The 23321-nt window shown below is 43.1% G+C and overlaps 1 protein-coding gene across 4 annotated transcripts; it reads right to left on the bottom strand.

Moving 5' to 3' along the window:
- Window positions 1-399: 399 nt before the first annotated feature.
- On the bottom strand, window positions 400-23023 carry ADPGK (ADP dependent glucokinase). 4 transcript variants are annotated; one of them, XR_014519235.1, is made up of 9 exons: window positions 22640-22880; window positions 21267-21613; window positions 20055-20280; window positions 18157-18219; window positions 15960-16080; window positions 7534-7730; window positions 7067-7165; window positions 3635-5393; window positions 400-3476 (listed from the first exon to the last, which is right to left on the bottom strand). XR_014519235.1 is itself a non-coding variant. In XM_083475878.1 (8 exons), exons 2-8 carry the CDS (start codon window positions 21482-21484, stop codon window positions 4845-4847), a joined length of 1476 nt encoding a protein of 491 aa, XP_083332004.1. In that variant the 5' UTR covers window positions 21485-21613; window positions 22640-23023; the 3' UTR covers window positions 400-4844. The 4 variants fall into 4 exon arrangements, 2 of the variants coding, with proteins under 2 accessions (XP_083332004.1, XP_083332005.1); XR_014519236.1 differs by having other exon boundaries at window positions 3635-5396; window positions 22640-22878; XM_083475878.1 differs by having other exon boundaries at window positions 400-5396; window positions 22640-23023.
- Between the last annotated feature and the right edge of the window lie 298 nt (window positions 23024-23321).

Genomic DNA, 23321 nt, shown 5'->3' with positions numbered 1-23321 from the left:
CCACATCTCAGTAGGACTTTGGAAAGCAGCATTCAGGCATTAGAGGCATTGCACCACTGCCCTGAAGCCAAGGCTGTATGGTACCTTTGACATGATGTCAGTAGAAAGGTTAACAATCCCTGATTTAGTATGGAGTAGTTTCTTCCAATTAAAAAAAGCTGAAAGGGCCATAGGTCAGTGATAGAGAACATACCTTGAATGCAAAAGCTACAGGTTCAATCTCAGACAACTGTACAAAGCCCTGGAGAGGCATTCTAGTATTGCAGGCCATACATACTGAGCTCTATGGACCAATGATCTTTGTATAAGGCACCTTCTGATGTTTCTAGATTAGTCACACACTCAAAGCCATGGAACTTTAAACCAAGTAATTGCCAAAAAAAGAGAGAACACAGTACATTCTAAATGCAAAAGGAATGTTTTATGGTAACACCAGAGTCTTAAGGTTTTAATAATCATATACATTGAAACAGAACACAATGTCCAGAAATACTTTTTTTCATAGGAATTGTACAGGCAGAACAATTTGGCAACAGAAGTTATTGAGAACTTGCTTTCAAGGATGCTTTTTAGCTCTTGCAAAATACACCTATTCTATCCCTGCTATTTACAAAAGAAAACAGGAAGTGTAGCTTGCACAGCACAGGTGACTTTCGCCACCCTTTGTATTAGCAAGTGCCAGACACCAAGATGACAGATGCTTGGTTTCTGAAGCCTCTGATCCCATGTTAGATTCTGGGCTCAGCAACTCCCTGAGAATTCTGGTGGGACAGAGAGCTGTTCCAATTTGACAATGTGGGCAAGAAACTATACCATTCAGAAGAGCAAAAAGCTCACTTTAGCTGTCACATTAAAGAAACAACTGGGTGTAAAGCACAGGCTAGAACTCTTAGCAAAAGCTTTACTTTCTATTCATAGGGTTTCAAATATAGAGAGGATGAACCTGCTTCAGTATTCTGCTTCACAGAATATTTTCCTAGTGCAAGGAGAGTTGTAAGGAAGACTTTGTCTCACATCACCCATTGGTAAGAGGCCCTGGCGCTGGACACTCACAGTTATTGCCGTTAAAGCTGGGTTGGCTTGCGGCCAAGTGGATAGGCTCATTCCGTATGCTGAACAAAACAATTTATTAGTATAGCAACTGATGACCCTCAGAGTGCCTTCCAACTCTACAATTCTATGATTCTGTATACAGGAAAGCACCACAGGCAGAGGAAAGGGGTAGGCAGTGTCCAGGTGTTCAGGAGAAGTACTAAAACCAATGCATTCAAATATCTTTTTTACAGGTACTCTTAGACACAATTAACTTGAGGCTTCGGCTTCTAGCTGGTAGGAGAGGACTTTGGGGTTCATGTTCCTGCCCTCTTTCTAATGAAAAGGGTGATTAAAATACAAGAGTGCACAGAAGTAGGCTCACCTCTACCCAGGGCCACTCTTGATTCAGGTAGGAATTACTGAACTAAAATAAACCTGTGTTAACAAGAGTTGCGGCGATGATAAGGTTACCAAGGCCTCGCATATCAAGTAGAGAAACACATGTACAAATGGAGGCTGTCACCACTGGAATATGTGTGATAATAAATAACGACATGTGGATCTAATTAGGATACAGTTTTGCAAAGAGCAAAGGAACTAAGAAAAACCCAACAAGCACCACTGCTGTATAGCTGCCATTCATTTACTTCGTTTATGGAATGAAAACAAGTTCTACAATAGTGCTTTGTACAGTACACCCTAAACTCAACAGCAAAACCTGGAAAATAAAGCTGCATATTTAACCACTATGATTTGTCTCACAAAAGCAGCAAATGCAAAGAGAATACTTCAGTCTTACAGCTCAGGATTGCTAACATTATGCTTTCCTAGTGACCTGTTTCGAGATGTCTAAAGTCAGAAGCCCTTCCCACAGAAACAAGAACATGATTATGTAGTACAGTCAAGCTCCCTGTTCTTAAACCTTCATCTAAGCAAAGCACAGCCCGTGATCTACTGCAACCCTTTGGAGTCCTTTTTGGTAATGTTATTCATGCACACAGAAGCAACACTTTTGCAAGGTGATGTTTTGGTAAGAGTGTTATACTGACGTTCTGTACTTGGGTTTATGCCAGCAAGCATAGGACTGTAAATAGACACAGCTAGCATCTTAGTGCCTGCAGCTGGGTAACAAAATGCCTGCAGGTGGGGCTCACTCAAGTGAGGCCTACTCTGCTGCAAAGAGCCAAGAGAAGCCAATTGACTAAGGACAAAACTAGCTGAGATGGTAGCACATCTGTATTATCAAAGTTCTCTACCATACTGGTATAAATAGGGGAAGAGATGTCAGTTCCAGATGAAGAGGAAAATGGAACATAGGAAGCTGTCTTGACCCAGGTCTGACTAGTTGGTCCCTCTAGTCCAGTACTGTCCATGCTGGCTGGCAGTAGCTCTCCAGGGTCTCAGACGCATCAAAGTATTTCTCGTCATCTACCACTAAATCCTTTTATCTGAATATGCCAGTGACCTGAACCCGGGACCTTCTGCATGCAAAATGAGTGCTCCACCACTGAGCAAAGGTTCTGAACTTTTCCTTTGCCCACAGCTTTCCATCACTTCCTCTTATTTTCTTATGAAGACTCAATATTTGGATATAAACCTGGCTAAGAGGAAAATAGCCAGGGGTAAGCAGTGAAGAGAACAGAAAGCAGAGGAATGGTTATTGCACTGCTACTTCTCCACCTGAAGTTGCTACCCCATCTCTGTTTTAACAACTCTTCAGCAGCTAACTGCATGGATCATCTGTTGCTACTGCCTTTAAATGCAGCACTGAAGTAGTAAAGAAGAGGCCACCCTTCACAGTTCTCCACCCCTGGGCTGACAGAAAAAGCAATTTGAGCAACAAGCATTATACCTTGATGTAAAACTTGTCAGCATGCCCTAAGCCACTGTTTTGAAACTTTCAGTGTGAGAACACATCCTTGATCAGGTTCAAGACCTATACGTCAATTCTAATTCTGAAGTCAAACCTTATCAGCCCTTATTATAGTCCTTTTGATGGTTTTTTCTATAGAACGCCCCACCTCCCCCACCCAGTCTCCAGACCACTATCTGCAGCAAAGGGAAACTTTCAGCAAGACTGGCACTCAGAGCGTTGGAAGAATTGAAGTCATCCTCCCTGATTCTCACTCAAGAGGCCCCACCACTGCTTTTGGTAGAAGAGACACACAGAACCCCCAGCACAGGTTTAAAAACATTTGAAGTAACATCTAGTTTGACCTTAAGAGACAACAAAATCTGGAAGATATTACGTATACAGTGCAAAATTTCTGCTCACCTCAGCTAGCACCACATTGTAAAAAACTCATGAAAATCTGTGCTAATCAGATGGAGTCCTGCAGATCCTGTTATGTTCCTTAATTGTAAAGGCATTGGTAGCTACCTTAAGCCCTGTTCAGATCTACCAGCATTAATCATACCCTGACCTGTTTTAATCATATCTACTGGCATTCTGGGAATTTTCAGTTTCATCATTTGTTACTACTGTAGCCCACCCTTACTCTGAGGCTTAGTACAGTTCTTAACATCACAACAAGCCCATGAGGTAGGTTAGGCAAAGATAAAAGCCTAGTGAGAGCCATGTCTGGGTACAGATTTGCACGTGGATTCTCCCATCCAAACCCAACACTCTGCTAACGTAGTACATCACTGCCAGATTTTGTCCTCATCCTGAAGTCAAATTTCGTATCTCAGATTCTATATAGTTCTATTGCTATGCGTAAGTACACAGAAATGAATATGGATTTTACACACACAACCAGCTCAATGAATTTCCTGTGCTATGAGCAACACTTACAATGATCATGTGATCACAGCTCCACATAACCTTGCAGAATAATACAGTAACCGTGGAATAGTAGAATGTGCCAGGTCCCTAGCCTCTTCTCCACTGAAAATTATGTTTATGCCATTTGGTAGGAGTCATTTCAGGTTTTGTACATTACATTTCTTTGGAATTTGACCCAGACTAATTGCCACTTGTTAAGCAGACCAGCAATTGTATTGTATACTCTCACTCATAGTAATGATCTCCAAGTCACTGCTTAAGAGGCTATTGAGAGGTAAAATAATTGTGTGCATGAGCATTTGGTATGCAACTGTCTTAAAAGTAGATTAACCTGACAGCAATAAAACAAAACAGAGGATCAAAATTAGCATACACTAGCTGAGGAAGCACATGTGACAAAATGCCACTCTCTCAATATTTTGATGTTCACTTCATGAGGTCGAAAAAAGGTACCATTCAGCATCCTTTCCTTGCCGCAGAACAATTTATGATGCTTTCATCTTGCCTACCTCCCATTTATAGAGCTTACAGAACAAGCTTTTGTACTATTCACTTGGGACAGTGTTCCCTTTGGCATGGTGCAGCCCAAGTGCTATACTTTTTCATTCCACCACTACCAAACAAAACAATGGCTCTTGCCATGTTCGGAATGTGATAAGAGGTAACACAATTATCTTTTACCTTTGCCTTCCCAGAAATATGACGGTGTAAAAGACCAAAATAGCCTTCCTGTGATAGCTAGTCACATCAAACTTCTTTCAGTTCCCAGCTTTTTAAGTTACTGCAAATAAGACTGGCTTACTTAAAGCAGAAGCTGTTTTGGTTTAAGTTGTCATTCTGGGCAAAAGGCAGCCCATATATTTAACAAGTCATACCTCACTATTTAATTGTAGACATCCCTGTAGCAACACGCAGCAGCTGAGCTGTGCCTAACTTTTATTCTTTGGCTTTCTACTAAATGCTAACTTCCAGCCCATGCCTGCATGGTTTAATTTTTGTGTGGAGTGCATCTTAATTCCACAGGTTAATGAGGGTAGATTTCTGAATAAAGAAGTCCTTCAGCAGAAATGGCATCACCAAGGCCAACGGTCCGCAGGGGATCTTTGCACACCAGAACAGGAGTGTAATGGAATGTTACCCCATCCCTGTGCCATTCTGACACAGGCTCGTGGGGATTTAAGGAGACTGTAGAGGCCTCCTCCATCTTAGAAGTGGCAAACTCCAGTGGCGCTTTAAGGAAAACTCTGCTGGCATCAATGGTTTGGGTGGCACAAGCTTGTGTCCCTGCTACTCTTGCACCAGCAGCAACAGCTGCCACCTGGTTGGCCCAATATCCATCCACAGTAACTAGGAGGTGATAGGCCAAAGTGTGAAAGTGGATACGAGTAAGATCTGATGCCTTCCCAGGAGTCCTTCCATGTTCCTTCAAGATCCAGAAGACAATGTCACTGACAACACCCACATCTGGGACACCATTCCAGGAAGCCAGTGAGGCATGTGGTCCAGAGGCTGCTTGAGTGAGGAACAGTAGCTCCTGTTCATTCAAACCAACTGAGTTCACAAGAGGGAAGACCTGCTAACAAACAGAGCAAGTGACAGATTGGCTTCAGGGGAGTCCAATTTTTAGATTAGGCTTTGACAAACATATAGAAACCAAAATAAAAAAATTCCTTCCAGTAGCACCTTAAAGACCAACTAAGTTAGTTCTTGGTATGAGCTTTCGTGTGCATGCACACTTCTTCAGATACACAGAAGTGTGTATCTGAAGAAGTGTGCATGCACACGAAAGCTCATACCAAGAACTAACTTAGTTGGTCTTTAAGGTGCTACTGGAAGGAATTTTTTTATTTTGACTATGGCAGACCAACACGGCTACCTATCTACATATAGAAACCAGTGCATGCAAAGCTAGCGTAACGTAAGAACGTAGGAAGAACCTTGCTGGATCAGACCAAAGGCACATCTATCCAGCATCCTGTTCCCACAGTGAATGACCAGATGCCCATGGGAAACCCAAAAGTAGAACTGGTGTGCTACTGTACTCTCCCCATCTGCAATTCCCAACAGCTGGTATTCAGGGGCATACAGCCTCTGGCAGAAGAGGTAGAGCGTAACCTTATCTTCTATGAATTTGTCTAATTCTCTTTTAAAGCCACCCATGTAAGTGGCCATCGCTACCTCTTATACAGCAAATTGAATAAATTAATTATAAGGTGTGAGGGTGTACTTTGTCCTGGATCTTCCAACATTCAACTTCATTGACTGGGCCAAGTTAATTTACCATACTTTTTTATATCCATATTCCACATCATGCATAATTTTACATACCTCTATCACGTCCCCTCTTATTGCCTTTTCTCTTAATAAAAAGCTACAAGTGTAACCTTCCCTCATAGTGGAGTTGCTCCATCACCTTGATCATTTTGGTTGCCTTTCTCTGAAGCTTTTCTAGCTCTACAATGTTTTTGAGGTGAGGCAAACAGAACTTTACACAGAATTCCAAATGTGGCCACACCATAGATTTCTATAACAGCATTATAATACAGGCAGTTTTATCTTCAACTGCTTTGCTAATGATCCCTAACATGGCATTCACCTTTTTCGCAGGTGCAATACACTGTTCTGATACCTTCATCAAACTATCCACTACAACTCCAAGATCTCATTCCTGGTCAGTCAGGGCCAGTTCAGATCTCAAGAATGCAGATGTGATATTTATTCATATAATTTTGCTGCAATGGACATCACTTTATACATGCTTATTTTGAAATGCATATGCCATTTTACCACCCATTCACTCAGCTTGGAGGTGTTTTTTGAAGTTCTCCACAATCCAACAATTTGTTATCAACAACAAACTTTGCTCCCTTTTCCACCCCTAGCTCTAGAGCATTTATGCAAAAGTTAAAAAGCATAGGTCCCAATATGGATTCTTGGGATACTCCACTTGTTATACCCTTCCATTGGGAGAACTGTCCATTTATTCTTACTCTCTATTTCTTGTTTCTTAACCAGCTACTGATCCACAAAGGACTATGTATTTTGACTGCTAAGCTTAGTAGTAAGGAAGTTTGTCAAAAGCTTATTGAAAGTCTAAATACACAGTTTCCAATTGATCACCTCTATCTGTCTGCTTGTTGACTCAAATGACTAACAGATTAGTGAGGCAAGACTTTTGGGGGAGGGAACAAGGAGTTAATTGACTAGAAGTCTGAGGTACAAGTCATACCCTGCCATTTAGGTTACCTGATGAATGATTGCGCTCATAAGTTCTGGGTCAGTCATACTGGCCAGTTCCAGGTGTACAGGTACACCCATGGGAATGTCAGAGATGGAAGCTACAGCCTGCAGAAAACAAAGGAAAAAACTTAATAGTAGGAAAAAAGGGGGTGGAGAGAGAATGACCTTGATAAAAAGTACAGTATATGCTGCAGATGTTGTCATATTTATAAAGCTGCAATCCCATAAAAGTAGTCTAATGGAATTCAACAGTCTAATTGAACCCTGAGGGCTTACTTCTCAGTGGACATGTATAGGATTGCCCAGTAAATGAGCTAGTGGACAGAGACCCACACATATCTTAGAGTGCTACAAAACTAAAAACAAGTCATTTGTAGGGCAATGACTGTACCTAATGCCCTGCACAGTGACAGAAGGACCAACAGAGTGCACCTTAGAATGCTTTAGAGTCTGAGGGAACAAGGTGCTCTTACCTCTAGGAGTCTCTCCTGACGCATCTCCTTTGTCTGTCCCTCCATCATATGCAGACCTGAGAGGACCACCAAGTCAGGCTGGAACTCCTCCAGACTGGACACAAATACCTCCAGCATGTTCATGGCCCCATTAGACAGATCATGAGAGAAGATAAAGCGGTTGGCATTCGGGGCTTTCAGCTGCCCCCACTCTTCACCTAAGGAATACCCCCAAAAGACACACAATTATATGGGATCCATATAGATAGGCCTCTGAATTACAGTTTTAATGGCTTCTTTTCTTTAGCAGTGAACTTTGACCTTTCATCAGAGTAGCAAGTAGGGTGGGTTTTATTTCTCCCCATCTGCTTCACAGTGTTATCCTGCATCCTCCTGCAGGATACAAATATCCACACCACATTACTCAATGCACTATTACAAACTGAAGTAAGGTAAAGGTAAAGGTAAAGGTAAAGGTAAAGACCATTAGGTCCAGTCATGACCGACTCTGGGGTTGCGGCACTCATCTCACTTTAGTGGCCGAGGGAGCTGGCATATAGCTTCCGAGTCATGTGGCCAGCATGACTAAGCCGCTTCTGGCGAACCAGAGCAGAGCACGGAAACGCCGTTTACCTTCCCACCGGAGCGGTACCTATTTATCTACTTGCACTTTGACGTGCTTTCAAACTGCTAGGTTGGCAGGAGCAGGGACCAAGTAACGGGAGCTCACCCCGTCACGGGGATTCGAACTGCTAACCTTCTGATCGGCAAATCCTAGGCTCTGTGGTTTAACCATAAAAAGAGCCTAATGGATCTGGCCAATGGACTATTTAGTCCAGCATTCTGTTCTCACAGTGGCCAACCACATGCCTTTGAGAAACCCACAAACAGGATTTGAGTACAACAGCGTTCTCCCCTCTTGTGGTTTCCAGGAAGTGGTATTCAGAAGCACTGCTGCCTCCAACTATGGAGGCAGAGCATAGCCATCATGGCTAGTAGCTGTCTATAGCCTAGTTTTCCAGGAATTTGTCTAATCCTCTTTTAAAACCATCTAGGTTAGAATATTACTGACTTGTGTGAGAGTGAGTTCTCATGTTTAACTATGCACTGCATGGAGAAGTACTTTCTTTTATATGTCCTGAATTATCCAACATCCAGCTTCTTTGGATGTACACAAGTTCTAGTGTTATGAGGGGGCTTTCTCTATCCACTTTCTTTATGCCATGCATCATATATAAACGTCTGTCTTGTCACCTCTCACTTGCCTTTTCTCTAAACTAATAACTCCCAAACGCTGCTACCTTTCTTCATAGGTGAGTTGCTCTGTCCCCTTCATGAGACTCCCACTAAGTCCCAATAGTTCAACAATTTGATTCTTAAGTACCTCTACCCTTGCTGAATGAAGCCACATTGTTTGAAGCCTAAGGCATTTCCAAGAGATGCTGCTTAAGTATATGCAAGCAAGCCATGCCCAGTTGAACTGCCATGCATTAGTAATTTAACATGAAAGCAGAGTGCTATCCCTTTAGCCACAGCTCGTGAATTCCTCACAATCTTGAGAGGATTTGAATCCCACAGTCAGCTGCAGCCTTCAGTGGGCATGAGGGAAAATTCTATGCTGAACAACAAAATGTGAGATAAATTAATGTGGATCAATGAACAATATCCTGGGTTTGGGAGCTGGGTTTATCCTAATAATTACATGGCAATATTGGCTACATTTTTCTTTCTTTCAAGAGACCTTTTTAAAGAAGTGAAATCTCTCTCCTTTCTCCGTCTCAGATACAGTAATCCAAACACTGGCAGCTTTGATTCTTCCAAAGCCCAGATTTGCAAATGTGTTTGTGTAGCAGCTGCAACCCTGGACACATATCTCTTTTGATTCTCTTGCAATGAATGTTTTTAGCCAAGAGGGAAGAAATGTGATCATCTGGTTGTTGCCATAATTTCAAGGGCTGCCTACTAAGACAGTTGTCTATACTGGAGCAAACAGACAATCTACAGGCATTTCAGACCAGTGCAGTGCTAGAATTTTGGGGAAAGAGGTGATGCCCCTTACTGAATTCCACAAATTACAGCAAAATCATACCCCACCCATAGCTTTATAAAATCAGTAGTTAAGACGCCCACACCTTCTGCTCATCTCTGTAACTCTCTCTGCTCCCCCTGTAAATTCCAAGTGCCAAACCTATGAGAGCTCTGCTCATACTCAACTTGCATAAATGTGCACCACTAACAGGATTGGGCACCATATACAGGGGAAAGTGCTCTTGTGCTTGAGTTCTGCTTGTGGGTTTTGTTGTAAACAAAATCTGGGCTTGTTCCCTTATGGGGTACACAAGAGTCCTTTGTAGGTTCTCCATCGGTAGGAGAAAATAATAGAGGCCAACCAAAGAATATTGAGAAGCAAAGCAGCTAGTAAGCCTGATCTTTATTAATGCTGTTGCAACAGGGTGCTCCCTTCACACACAGGAGAGCAGAGAAGGACCCAGAACAAAGGTGTGCCTGCCGTTATATAGACCAGTGTTTCCCAACCTTTTTTGGGCAAAGGCACACTTGTTTCATGAAAAAAATCTCGAGGCACACCACCATGCCAGATGGGGAAAGGTCACTTTTTACTTATGTAAAAAAAAATAAAAAAATAGTAACAGCATAGAAGGTAATGGTTAGGCTAGCATCCCTCTTCCAAATATGCTAGGTTTTTATTTGCAGGGACTGTTCTACATGGGAAAGCATTCAGCACTGTCATTCTCCCATCTGCCATCTGAATTGGTACTATTCTGGGTCAACTTACTCTGCTGCATGTGTAGATGAAAATGGCACCAAGTGTGGGGGAGGGGCAGAACAGGTTTCAGATACAGGAAATTAAGCATACACGTACTTCAGATTGAACTGGTTGCTTGCTTTGCAAGTTTTCATTTCCCAAATGACTGCCTTGGCAAGCGCAATACCTACCAGGCTCAACGCCGGTCTCGCGCTGCCGCTTCCCGCGCTCTCAAGGACCCGGGAGGAGGAAGGCGTGAAGGGAATCCCGAAGGCGCGAAAACCTCGCGCATGCGCAGGCCTTCCGCCTGCGACAGCCCAGTAGGCCGGCCGAAGCAAGCGGCGATGGGATGTGGGAGGGAGCTCGCTCGCCGCCCCGCGTGTGCCTATGTGGGGCACGTTACAGCCCCGTGACGTCAGCGCCACGCAGGCAGCCAGGCAGGCAGACGGCGAGAGCCCCGCACTGGGCGGCCTCTCCTCGCCGCCCCTCGCCGCCCGACTCGCCCGCCTCCCTCCCACGGCACACCAGGCAACGTCTCGCGGCACACTAGTGTGCCGCGGAACACCGGTTGGGAAACACTGATATAGACATTTTAAATTGCCTGCCCTGGAGTCCAAGACCACCCCCAGAAACATCATACATACATCAGAGAAGGGGTGTAGCCCAAGACCACCCCCCAGATACATCATACCTGCATTATAGAAAAGGCGGTCTACAACAGAAATTTGAATTTTGTTGTTTTTTCCTGTCTGCCAGGTTATCTGATAATGCCTTATCTGATTGCCTTTCCTGGTAGTCTGGCCATTCCTTTGAGATGGTAATTACTTATTTCCTGAGACAATGGGAAGGTTTCTTTCACCTCCTCCCTCCTTGCAGAGAAACATTTGGTCAGTTTGGAAGTCAACATGGTTTCAGGACTGTCTTCCTGTGCTGCTCCAGACATGTGGTTTATATATTTATGTACGTTTGCTTGGTACATTTATTATAAATCTAAAACCTTAAAATTCTTATAACAGTTTCCACAGGCATCTGTTTGGCCATTGTTGAGAACAGGAGGCTGGAGTGAATGGGCCACCGGCCTGGTCCAGCAGACTCCTCTTAACATTTTTAGCAGTTAGGAATTCAACACAGAGTCAGTTTATTTTTTAATATGTGGGAACCAGTCATGCTCCTATTCTCTGTGTATCAAGCAAAATTGGGAGCACAAGAATGCTTTTAGAATGAAAAGCATGATAGAAATGATGACTTGAAATAAAATGTGCACTGGAGACACAATCATGCCCAGCATTTCATTCTCACTAAGCATATATTCAATTTGCTCTGAGAAGAAGCCAGTTATCACTCATCCACAATGCCATAGGAAGAAACTAAGAAATGTTCTCGATTACCACCAACCAAGCCAGGAATTTATAAGATCAAGTGAATTCTGGGTTATAGGTTTCATTCCAACTCCACTTAAAGCAAGATCATTTAGATTTTTCACTTTGAAATATGCAGGCACACTAAAAACTAAGAGTATAGCAATGCTGTAGAGAATAGAGGAAGAAGAGCATTTTGGAGGCTCTAGTTCAAATGGAAAAGAGCAGCTTGCTGCAGCTTATGCTGCTTCTTCACCCAGCAACCTAGGAAGCTGCATAAATCCAGCAGGAGTACCAGACTCCAAAACTGGCAGCTCTAATTTAGATTATGCTTGACTGCTAAGAAATTTACTTGAGATGTAAATATTAAAGTCAAAAATAAACTAGGATTATAATCAGTACCATTGTGGCATCTAAGCAACTTTTTTAAAAAAACCTCGTTTACAAAAATCTGAAATCATTGAACTCTGCCAAACAAATGCATCTTCCCCAGTAAGTTAACCTAAACACCTCAAAGAACAGGATTTCCTCACTCTCTAACCCTGACAGTGTCTAGGAAGAATCAGCACACTCAATGAACTGTTCCCAAGATAATAAGGTACTCAGAAGGGAAGTACCACGGGGAACTACACCACTTTAAAAAAAGAGTCACTTCTAAGAAGCTAAGGCTCCACCCAGAACACTTGCAACAGAAACACTTGCAGCAGTAACACATAAATTTTAGGTTACTCCTCCACCCACTTACAAAGTTTAGAAACAGCAAAATGACTCATCACCTACATGCTACCATATCTGATAATCAGCATTTTTGTCATTTAAAGTGGAAGATACAGTTTTCAGACAGAATATCATAAAATATCAATCTAATCTAGATTGTCTTCTTGCAAGAGGCTTTACAAAAACTTGTTGCAGAAATGGGTCATTTTCACATTGTATTTCAAGTAAAAAAAATATGTAACTGCTTAATGCTCTGAATTCTTTTTCTGGAGCACAATGTTCACTGCCAAAAGTCATCACGACTTTCATGTTGGGCTTCTCCTCAAACTACTAAATGAAACTAAATGAATTCAGAAACCACCTCGCCAATTCCCACACACTGAAAGAAAATGAAGTTATTGTTTTCTACTTTCATACTGAGTAACCTGTAATAGAACCACCAATTTATAAAAGCAGACCTATTCACAACACTCACTATAGGAAATAAAGATCCTGGTTGCATCAGATTGCTTGGCACTGTATTACAGTGGGTGTGGTGCATTGCTGTCACTGCCAGTTTTTTCTTCCTTCAGTAGACTTTTTCAGATCTCTAGAAATTCACATTTCAACTCAGATACGATTCAAGTTTAAATGGTCCCATATGCTCCCCTTTAATAAGCATGGATCCTTTCCAAAATGCTTCTTCTGCGCAAACAGCAAGTCAACAGCCATTCAGAAGCATGTGTCATATTCACAATTGTATTTTGCCATTTTTAGCTATATGTTGATCACTAGTGTACCAGTACCCACATTTATGTGAATATGTGGTGTTGTTGACATTTTTATGCAGCCCTTCAGCCAAAAAAATTCTCTAAGGAAGGCTTACAAATACTAAATGAGCAGAAAATCCATAGCCTCAGGCTCATAATTTGAGACAACACAAATGGAAAAGAAACTATTAATGAGACTGATCCAAAGTGGTGCAACCCAACTTCCTGAGAAGATGGCCAAACCTCCTGGAAAGAAGGCTGGACCAAAATGGGGATATTTTGTGTACCCACGTTTAGGAAAAACACATCTTACTGTTTCATCCTGAATTTGAAAGGGCTTATTGCACAGAGTTTGATCTTGGACCTGAGTGACATTTTATAACAAGTAAACATGGGTGGAGTGTTCCTGGGACACCATGAGTTAGTTAAATGTCACAGGGGCTTTTCCATTTACTCAGGCTACTGTTTGCAGAAAAGATATAGTGTTTGTAAATTCTCAGGAAACTGAAAAAGAAATACGATTGATCTAATTAATCCAATGTATTAGAAACAAGCTCTCATTCTTGCTGCTTGGTTTTTTTTTTGATATGGCATTGGACTCTGGAACTATGTGGGGCAGGGTGTAACCTCCTGCTTGACACCAACATGTGCCAGGATCATCACTGACTCACACAGTAGGAAACTGCCTATCTGTCACATGGATACCCTCACTGCTCAAAACAAAGCCAAACCTCTTGCTCCCCACACCCCGCACTCCACAGCATGGCAGTTGAACCAAATTACTCAGTAGCCACATACTTTCTCTACCAGAGTGAATCACTCTATCAAGAACTCCCTTCGCTCATGCACCTACTTCACAATGCAATCTCCCATGTCCAATTTTAATTTAAGCTACTAAAAGCTTAAAACTGACAGCAGAGACCCTGGATCAATTTCAGATGAATCAAACCAAACCTTTAAATAACTGAACCACATTCTATATTGGGCTACAACTAACAAGCAGAAGTATTTTGTGAAGAACAAGGGATTCTTCATCAATGAACCAAAGTACCTCAATGCTGCACTTGCAGTGTCTTCAAAAATATAATCAGGGCTTCTATATTAGATACTCTCACTTCCTAAGAACATCACAACTGGGAGTATACAAATTATATTTCTAGATTCCATAGCAGGTTTGGTTGTCACGTTTTTCTAAGCACATTTAAAAAGAGAAGTGGGAATTACATTTCCTAGATGATGTTATGAAGCTAATTACGGTTTTGATATGGAAAGCAGCTCACACCAAACACACAACACTTGATAACAGCTTTCCAAGCAATTCTTCAACATAGAAAAATGTAAAGCTATAAACATACACTGCATGAAGACCATTAAGCAATTGCCTTCTTTAATTTAGCACCAATTTTCAAACTAATGCTGATCATATAATATAGCAGTTTCTTTCAGTGCTCAATGTACATACATAAACACCTGTAATCTTTATGGTCACAATACAAAAGGTAGGCCACTACTATAAAACTCAAATTACAAATGGGAAGATGAGGCCGAGAGATCCTGGTTACCCAGTGGGTTCACAGCTGAAAACTGAAGCAGACTTACCAGCTGATAGCTAGCTCACTTCTTAAGCACTGTGCTACACCAACAACACAACACATTAATGCTGGTATATATACAAATACAGTGGCACCTTGGGTTACGAACAGCCTAGCCAACAAACTTTTTGGATTACGACCATTTCAAACCCGGAAATGAGTGTTCCAGGTTGTGGGGGTTTTTTTTGCTTTTGTTTTGTATACGAACGTACTCCTTTCAGAGGTGCACTTCCATTTTGAGTGCCACACCTCCGTTGTCCGACAGAGAAAGGGATCGTCACAGCATTTCCCGCAGTGAGGGAGAGAAGCTGCGTGCCCGCAAACCAGCTGGCTCTCCTCTGGGAAAACCACGTGGCCTTTCCATGCATCTGCGTCTCCCAAGCGGCTCAGCAGCAAGAAAATGTTCCCTCCGTCCGGTCGGGCTGTGGGAGGAAGGCGCTCTGCGCACAGAACGGCGGTGGCTGCTCCCCAGGAACTATGTGGAGGCGTGTGTACAGCTGCCTTGGCTGCCCGCCCCAGTAAGTTGGAGGAGGCAAGTCTGCGCACCTGGGAGTAAGCGCCATGCAACTTAATGGCATTTTCTTCTGAGTAAACACGTCCGGGGAAGAGAGGCGGGCGGGTTGGATGGAGCTCGCACGCTGCCTTTGTCCAGCCTCGGGAAACATTCTCCTCCCGCAGCAGCATGGGATGTTGCACACCCACAAAGCAGCTGGCTCTCGTCTGGGGAAACCACACGACAGAGCGCCTTCCTCCCACAGCCTGGCCAGGCAGAGGGAAACTCCCCTGCCCCCGTGGGAGGCGTGCGCTCTAGGGAACATTTCCCGCAGCAGCGAGGGGGGGGGGGGAGAATCTGTGTGGATCCCAGTTCAGCTGCTGATTGATTGACTGATTTGATTGTGGAAATGGATAAAAGCCCCCCCATCCAAACAATGACTATAATCAGTGCAGGTAAGAATTTTTTTTAATTTTCATTTTTATCATCTGCAATATTGTCTTATTTATTTTATAGTACAGTACATTGATTATTGCTTTCATTTTATGATCAATGGCCTTGTTAGATAGTAAAATTCATGTAAAATTGCTATTTTAGGGGTTGCTTTTCATCGCCTGGAACGGATTAATCCATTTTCCATTACTTTCTATGGGATAGCACACCTTCGTTTAAGTACACTTTGGTTTAAGAACGGAATTCTGGAACGGATTAAGTTTGTAAACCAAGGTACCACTGCACAGCTTTGGGCCTTTTGCATCTTTCAATAAAGCATACCTGCTCGATACTCCAAAATGAGGTGAAATTCATCAAATTCTTGCATTGATTCTGGAGGGACGATTACATTTTCATCAAGCAGCTCATGCAGCTTAGGACCAATTGGGCCACACAGCAGAACCTACAAATCAACCAATTGATACCAGTTAACTGTTATCATCTCTCTTTAGTGCAATCTTCAGCGAGATGGTTCTCACTCTAATAGAGACACTATAAACTGGATTCCAATGCATTCACTTTTCTGTCCTGTTCCAAATAGATGAAATATGTGTGTAGACTGGTCATACAGTTCTATTGTCAGAATATTTCAAAATAAAATAACCATGTGTAACAAGCTCTCAGATTCCAAAGCCCATTCTGAAGAAACAGTTGAGCATCAAGTGTGGGGGTGGGGGTGGGGAGAAGTCAACTCACTTAACAACCAATACACCAATAAGCACCCTAATATGACATTTCCACACTAGAAGGCAAATTACAAACATGATCACGTCCACAGTTGAGATGTTAAGTCAACTTTCCTATGAAAATGGACATGTCTATTCCTCTCTGTATATCCGAATTACAGTGGTACCTCGCAAGACGAATGCCCCGCAAGACAAAAAACTCGCTAGACGAAAGGTTTTTCCGTTTTCGATTTGCCTCGCAAGACGAATTTCCCTATGGGCTTGTTTCGCAAGACGAAAACGTCTCGCGACTTTGTTTCCTTTGTCTAAAAACAAAGACATGTTTTGTTTATAAAGTTAATTTATTTTCCCTTCAATTTTTGAACTGCTCTTTACAGTATGTGTGATTTTAAAGAGCAGTTAATAAACTGTTGTTGTACCAAATTTGGCTTTGTTTGGATTTTTTTTTACCATAGGAACGCATTAATTGATTTTCAATGCATTCCTATGGGATTTCGTGATTTGCAAGACGAAAAATTCGCTAGACGACAAAACTTGCGGAACGAATTAATTTCGTCTTGCGGGGCACCACTGTAGCTTAAAAGACATTTAGTACTACATCTTTATCACCAACAATAAGAGTTCTGTGTTGTCTGGAAATGGAAGTACTAAGAACGCAGCTTTTCTCCTATCCATGGGACTAATGAGCATGCGAGTTTGAACACTGTCTGGCTTCTTCTCTAACAATGAGTTCTCCCTATTAAAAAAAATAAATGAAGCCGTGCAGAGCTTCTTGTACTAGGGATATGTGGGACACAGGCAGGAGGGAAGAGACACACAAACAATTTTGCATATCAAAATCTCATAGCACAAGTTATTACTACTACTGCAAGGTTGGCAGATGTTGGTCATCCCTGGCCATTGGCCACACTGGCTAGGGTTTATGGGACTTGTAGTTCAGGAACATCTGGAGGGCCACCCCTATTCTAAAAGACCATGTATACTGATGTCATAATATGAATAGCTACTATTACATATAACGGCTGAAATAAGCAGACAGTTCCCAATAACTTGGTCCACTAAGTTACATATACAAATGTATATGGACACTTGGAAAAAGTGACATTCCACTACAGATTGATTCCTTTTGACATTCCAAGTACATCTCTATGCACAATACTAGAGGTAAGAAAGAAGTAATAACCCCTTCTTCCAAAGAGTTAAGTGAAATATTGTTTAGAACTTTCCTCCAAATTATTTTAATTTCCTGATATGTCTAATCACATTTGTTCACTCAGCAGCTCCACACATTCTGCTACCAAGCTGCAATTGCTGTTTTCTCAGCCATATACTGCTTCTCATAGTCAGAGGCCTGGTTTTATTTTTTATTAGAGTAACATACTTCACACGTGTGCCTTTCAGCTAGAGATGCCAGGAAGCAATGGTAGTTACACTTTAGTAAAGTAACTTGCACAACTGCCTTTGCTTGTGCTGTTTTTACTTATTTCATACATTATTACCCAGCACTTTGCCCATGTGCTACTCATTGCCTAAGCATAATCAAAAAGCCAGGCATGGCACCGGAGTGCCTCAAGCAATAGCTACAAGCATGTGCATCACTAGAAGACGTTTGTGTCATCAAAAGGAAAATGAACTTTTCCACTGAAAAATTCTTCTGCATCATGCCTGCATTTTTAATGGATAAAATGGGGACAAGGATTACATGTTACGTTCATGATTTTAAATAGGAAAACCAACGAGAGGAGGTATACAGTTATAGGCAATCAGTGAGGGTTGGCATTTGATATTCTTACCTTTAGGTCTGGATTTGTTGCAATTTTCTGGCCAATGAGAGCAGCATTGCCTCCCACATACAACTGTTAAGACACAAATTTGTGCACACATTTAATCTGCAATTTCTACGTATCTTTACATGATCACAGTCCTTTGCAAAGTTTTATATGTGTACTATCAAGAATATAACCATAGTTATCAGTGGAATAAATACGTTCACTTATCTAACTACTAGTATGCCAAAGCTGCAGCAAGGCTGCTCTACTCACTTTGGCCACTGACTGCTTGGCTCTCACAAACAGTTAAGACCCCTAGATCTTTTTCACATGTACTGCTAGTAAGTCAGGTTTTCCCCATCTTATATTTGTACACGTGGTTCTTCCTATCTATGTGCATTATCTTACATTTGTCCCAACTGAAATTCATTTTGTTAGTTTGGGCCCAGGTCTCCAATCCGCTGAAGTCATTTATAATTTTGTGGTATTAGCTACCCCTCCCAGTTTGGCGTCATCTGCAAATTTGATGAGCATCCCCTCAATTCCTTCATCCAAGTAGTTTATAAAGACGTTGAACAAAAGCGGGGATGGAACCCTGTGGCACCCCACTTATCACTTTTGTTCCAGGATGATGAGGAACCATTAATGAGTACCCTTTGGGTTCGGTCAGTCAACCAGCTACAAATCCATCTAACAGCTACCTTGGTCAACCCACATTTTACCAGCTTCCTCACAAGAATATCATGGAGGACTTCGTCAAAAGCCTACTGCCAGTCTCAGCAGTAAAAACAAGTTAATCTAGAAACTCTAACTTTAGAAACAGGTTTTCCCAGAAGCAGTGGCTTTGTCTTGAAAGACTAGTTTCAACCCTTCCAACCTTTGGAAAAGTTTCATGTTTCTTAAGCTTTTTTGCATGTTGCTGCCTGCAACTTTAAATAATTAACATATATTTTGCAAGGCCAATCTTGTCAGACAGAATTTCATCTCTACAATACCGGGAAGTATTCTTAATAGTGTTATTAAGATACAATAGTGCATGCAAGTGACATTTTGAGAAGGGCTCATCACTAAGTGTATACAAAAGATGAAAAAACTGCAGGGCTCTTGATATATAGTAGTTTGTGTAGCATAAGCTTTGTAAAGCTTATTAGATTGCACTTTATATATCTGATGAAGCAAAGTTAACACATAACAAATAAAATGCTTTGGGTCCACTATTTTCCCCATTCCACTCCATCCCTGCCAAACTAAAGGAAAAAAGAATGATAAAATTATAGGGGAAATGGTTATTTGAGCACACAATCCTTTAAAGGAAGGCTAAATTCTGATGGTTTAAATATTCCAAAATAACAATAACAACTATCACTTAATGATTCACTTTTCCCTGCAGTGAGGGGAGAGAAGTAAGCAAGGCAGCATGAGGCTGATTGCCAAGCTCTTTATGGAGACAATGGGCCTAAAAGACAGTTTGTGTCTTTTTGCTACTGCAGATTTACAGAGCTATTCTTCTGAAAAATGTGTACCATCAGCTGAAGGCCATACTTCCCCCCAAAATATCCACATAGTGGCTACTTAGTAGTTCTATGGCGTGTTGCTAACTCCCAGTTTGGGGGCCTAGATAACAGTTCAAGCAAAATTAAAATAGACAGTGCTGCATATGTAAATTGGGGCTGTGTGCCTGCATGTGTACTGCAAAGTGTTGGGTGGCTACACCCACCAACTGAAAGCCCTGGAAGGTTGCCAGGGATGGATGTGGCCCTGAAGCCAGAAAATGTTAAGTCACTTCTGCTCTAGAGAGCAGAAAGAATAGCAAACAAAGGGAAAGCTAAACAATTTACCACAGAAGCTATAAAGAGATATTGGATATATGAATTATTATGTATCACAGAGGGCTAGAGTTTGCTTCAAGCTAGAGAATGTACCTGTGCCCCAGGATATGCTGAAGCAGTCTCTGCGATGTGGCGGAAGGACTCTGCATCACTGAAGAAGCGTTCTGCAGCAGCTCCCTTCCCCATGAAGTGGCTGAAGGCTTCCTTCAAATCTTTTGTGGAATGCAAGATTGAGTGGTCTTGCCCAACACCAGAATCTAGACCAAGGGCTTGCAGCAACTTCACACCAGAAAGGACGACATCTACACAGGCATTGACCCTACCAATAACAGGAGATGAAAAGTTATAATCTAGGCTAATTTTTAAGGAACATATCTACAAGGATACATGCATTCAAGCTTATTTTGCAGTTTATTGACATAAGTATTCTGTAGAGTTTAACAAACAACACTGAGGAATCATATTGCTACTATTTACTTACAATGGAAATATATGCATGTCTATTCATAAGTAAGTCCTACTGAGTTCATGAGAGTATGAAATTGCAGCTGAAAGTTAGATTTTTCATAAATTCTGTATTTGAGAAATGGACCTCTGAGTGTTTAAGCTTTCTGTCTTGTTTGCCGGGCAAGGCCCCCACAGTGTACTGGCTATGAAAGTTTAGGGGTGCTCACATGAGATCTCAGGGGAACTTGGATGGACTTGTGAAAGCATCCCAGAACTGGTGCACCAAGAGAGCCTTGCCTCCAAACAAGGCAAAGAGCTTAAAGGCTCTTTTCATGCTGGGAAAACCCAGTACAAAAATAACTTCCTTGCTTGCATTTAACTTGAACAACAACAACAACAACTACAATTTATTATTTGTACCCCGCCCATCTGGCTGGGTTTCCCCAGCCACTCTGGGTGACTTCCACAGAGACCAAAAATACAGTAAAATGTCACACATTAAAAACTTCCCTGAACACAAGCTTTCCCACCACTATCTGACCTTCCCTTGCAATGCACAACCGCACAGAATTGTGTTCTAATGCATGCTCTTAGTTTACACTTAGTTTATACAAAGTAACATCAAGGCTCAGTAGGACTGGCTAATGTCCTACATTGAAGTTTGCACCCTAATATGTGCCCTAGAGTATTCCCCTGGCAAACATGCAGGGGATCCTCAGTAGTCAAAAATACATGGAAACAGGTTTCTCCACAGCAGAATATGTAAGGACCACTGCTCTATAGCAGAAACGTTTATTAGCTAGTGTTCCAAAGAACACTCAGGGAGATCTATACACAATAATTTAAGGCATCACTCACCCAACAGCAACTCTGTTCCACTGTTTGCCCGGCTGGGTGATAAGCACTTCCCAGGCAGCTGCCATGCTGCTCTCTGGGGACGTAAGATCCCCCTGCAGCTGATATAGGAAGGAGCTTGAGAGATACTTCAGCACTGAATCTGGCAGATCAGAGTCCAATAGGAAGACATAGCCTGTAGCCAGAGCCAACAAGGCCACACAAACCGACTTGTTCCACATGCTGATGTCCTGAAGTGAAAGCTCAAGGTGAAGAGTGTGAATGAAGTTTATATGGCAGCTCTCTTAAGTCTGGCCTGAAAACTGGTTTTCTCCACATCTGCCATCTTCATGTTTATAATTGTTCACAACCTATAAATAAATATTTAAACATGAGCATTAGACTTTGTATAGCAAACCCCACCTCATGATCACATCCTTCTAGTTTGCTAGGTTCTCTTTTTTGCTTTTTCCTTCCCCTTCCTCTAGGTTTATTATACTTCTCTGTTATATTTATTAATTTCCTTATACTGTACAATAAGGTATGGGGTGGGGGTGCAGAGAAGACCTACTGAATTAGTTGTGGGGGAAATTGCACCTGGCACTCACTCGTTATGAAAAGGTCTGACCCAGAGAGAGGAGGGGGTACTAAGAGAGATAGACAAGTGTTGGGCACATGTGTGTGTGTGTGTGTGTACACATATAGGTGTATGTGTATGTATACACACACACACACACACATATATGCGTGTAACCAGAGTCGGATTTAGGGAGGTGTAAACGCCCTCCCCCCCAGGGTGTACAACCAAAGGGATGCAAAATAACACCACCACCATCTCTATTTATACGGGTACCTACTCAATTATTGTGAATATAATATATATATATTTGGGGGGGGGGGTGCCCGCCAAACTTTGTTCTGGCTCAGGGCGCCCTATTACCGAAGTCTACCCCTCGTGATATATAAAAGATATAGATACCTACTCTTCCCCCCCCCCGCCCTCTCTTTGGCCTCGATTAGGAGGAAACGAAAGCAAGGAACGGGGACAGGAGGAGGAGAAGCCAGGGTCGGGGAGGGGGGGGGCGTCGGACCCTTCGTCCCTCCCGGCGTCGCTGGAATGCAGCTCCTCCTCCAGCCCCCGACCCCGGGCCAACTCTGGCGGGAGCCACCGGCGAGGGAGGCGGCGAGCGGGACGAGGGAAGGCGAAGGAGGGACTTGCAGGCGGCCTACCCTGCAAAACGAGCTTTCCTCCCTCGCTTTCGGCGCGCTTAGGGGACAGTCACCCCCCAACACGACCCAAGGGGGATGGGAAGAAGCCCCCCAAGTCCCTCCCTCCCTTTCCCTGAGGGAAACCCCTCGCTGGCTTCCGGCGGAGAGAAAAGCGCGGGCTGGTTTACCTCACGGCTGAGGGGGCAGCACCTTCCCGCCCCTCCCCGGAGCCCAGGCCGCGGGCTGCTCCCCTCAGGAAACGCGGCTCTTCCCGTCCCTGAGGAGAACCGCCGGCCGGCCGCGGGCTCTGGAGCGCCTTTCCGCCGCCCGAGGCTCTCGAAAGGCCGCCTCAGAAGCGGGCAGCTCCCTTACGCCATCTCCGTATCCCGCTGGCCGCGTTACTCAACCCGTTCGGAAGGACGAGGGCCCCCCCCGCCTCTTTGCGGAGTTTGCGCAGCTTGCGCGGCTCTGCCTAACTTCTCGCGCGGCGGGCGGCCTCCCGTCGGCGCGGCGAGCTTTGCAGAATCGTCGGGCGCCGCAACTCGGAAGCCGGCCGGGCGAAGCTTAGCTGCCAATCAAAAGGGAACGTAACCAATCGTCGGGAGAAAGGGGTGGGCGACTAGATATGGAAAGAGGAAAGGAGGAAGAAAGGGGAGGGGGAGGAATGTACCATGGGGCGTTGCGAGGCGGGGGGCGTACGCATACGTGTTCTCCTTAGTTGCTTGGACCAGTCTGGTGCTGGTGATAATAATGCCCTTTATAGAATCGCAGAATTGTAGATTTAGTCAAAAAAGCTAAGATCATGGCCACTGGTCCCATCACCTCCTGGCAAATAGAAGGGGAAGAAATGGAGGCAGTGAGAGATTTTAC

The sequence above is a fragment of the Podarcis liolepis genome (assembly GCF_965112155.1).
Source record: "Podarcis liolepis genome assembly, chromosome: 14".
Lineage (NCBI taxonomy): Eukaryota > Metazoa > Chordata > Lepidosauria > Squamata > Lacertidae > Podarcis > Podarcis liolepis.
This window is presented reverse-complemented; position numbering and strand designations above follow the sequence as displayed.

Coding starts and splice junctions, on each gene's coding strand:
- ADPGK (XM_083475878.1), bottom strand. CDS start 21,484: ATGTGGAACAAGTCGGTTTGTGTGGCCTTGTTGGCTCTGGCTACAGGC. Junction 18,220..20,054: donor CAGCATATCCTGGGGCACAG/GTACATTCTCTA, acceptor GTGTCTTAACAG/TTGTATGTGGGAGGCAATGC. Junction 7,731..15,959: donor CATTTTGGAGTATCGAGCAG/GTATGCTTTATT, acceptor GGTATTCCTTAG/GTGAAGAGTGGGGGCAGCTG.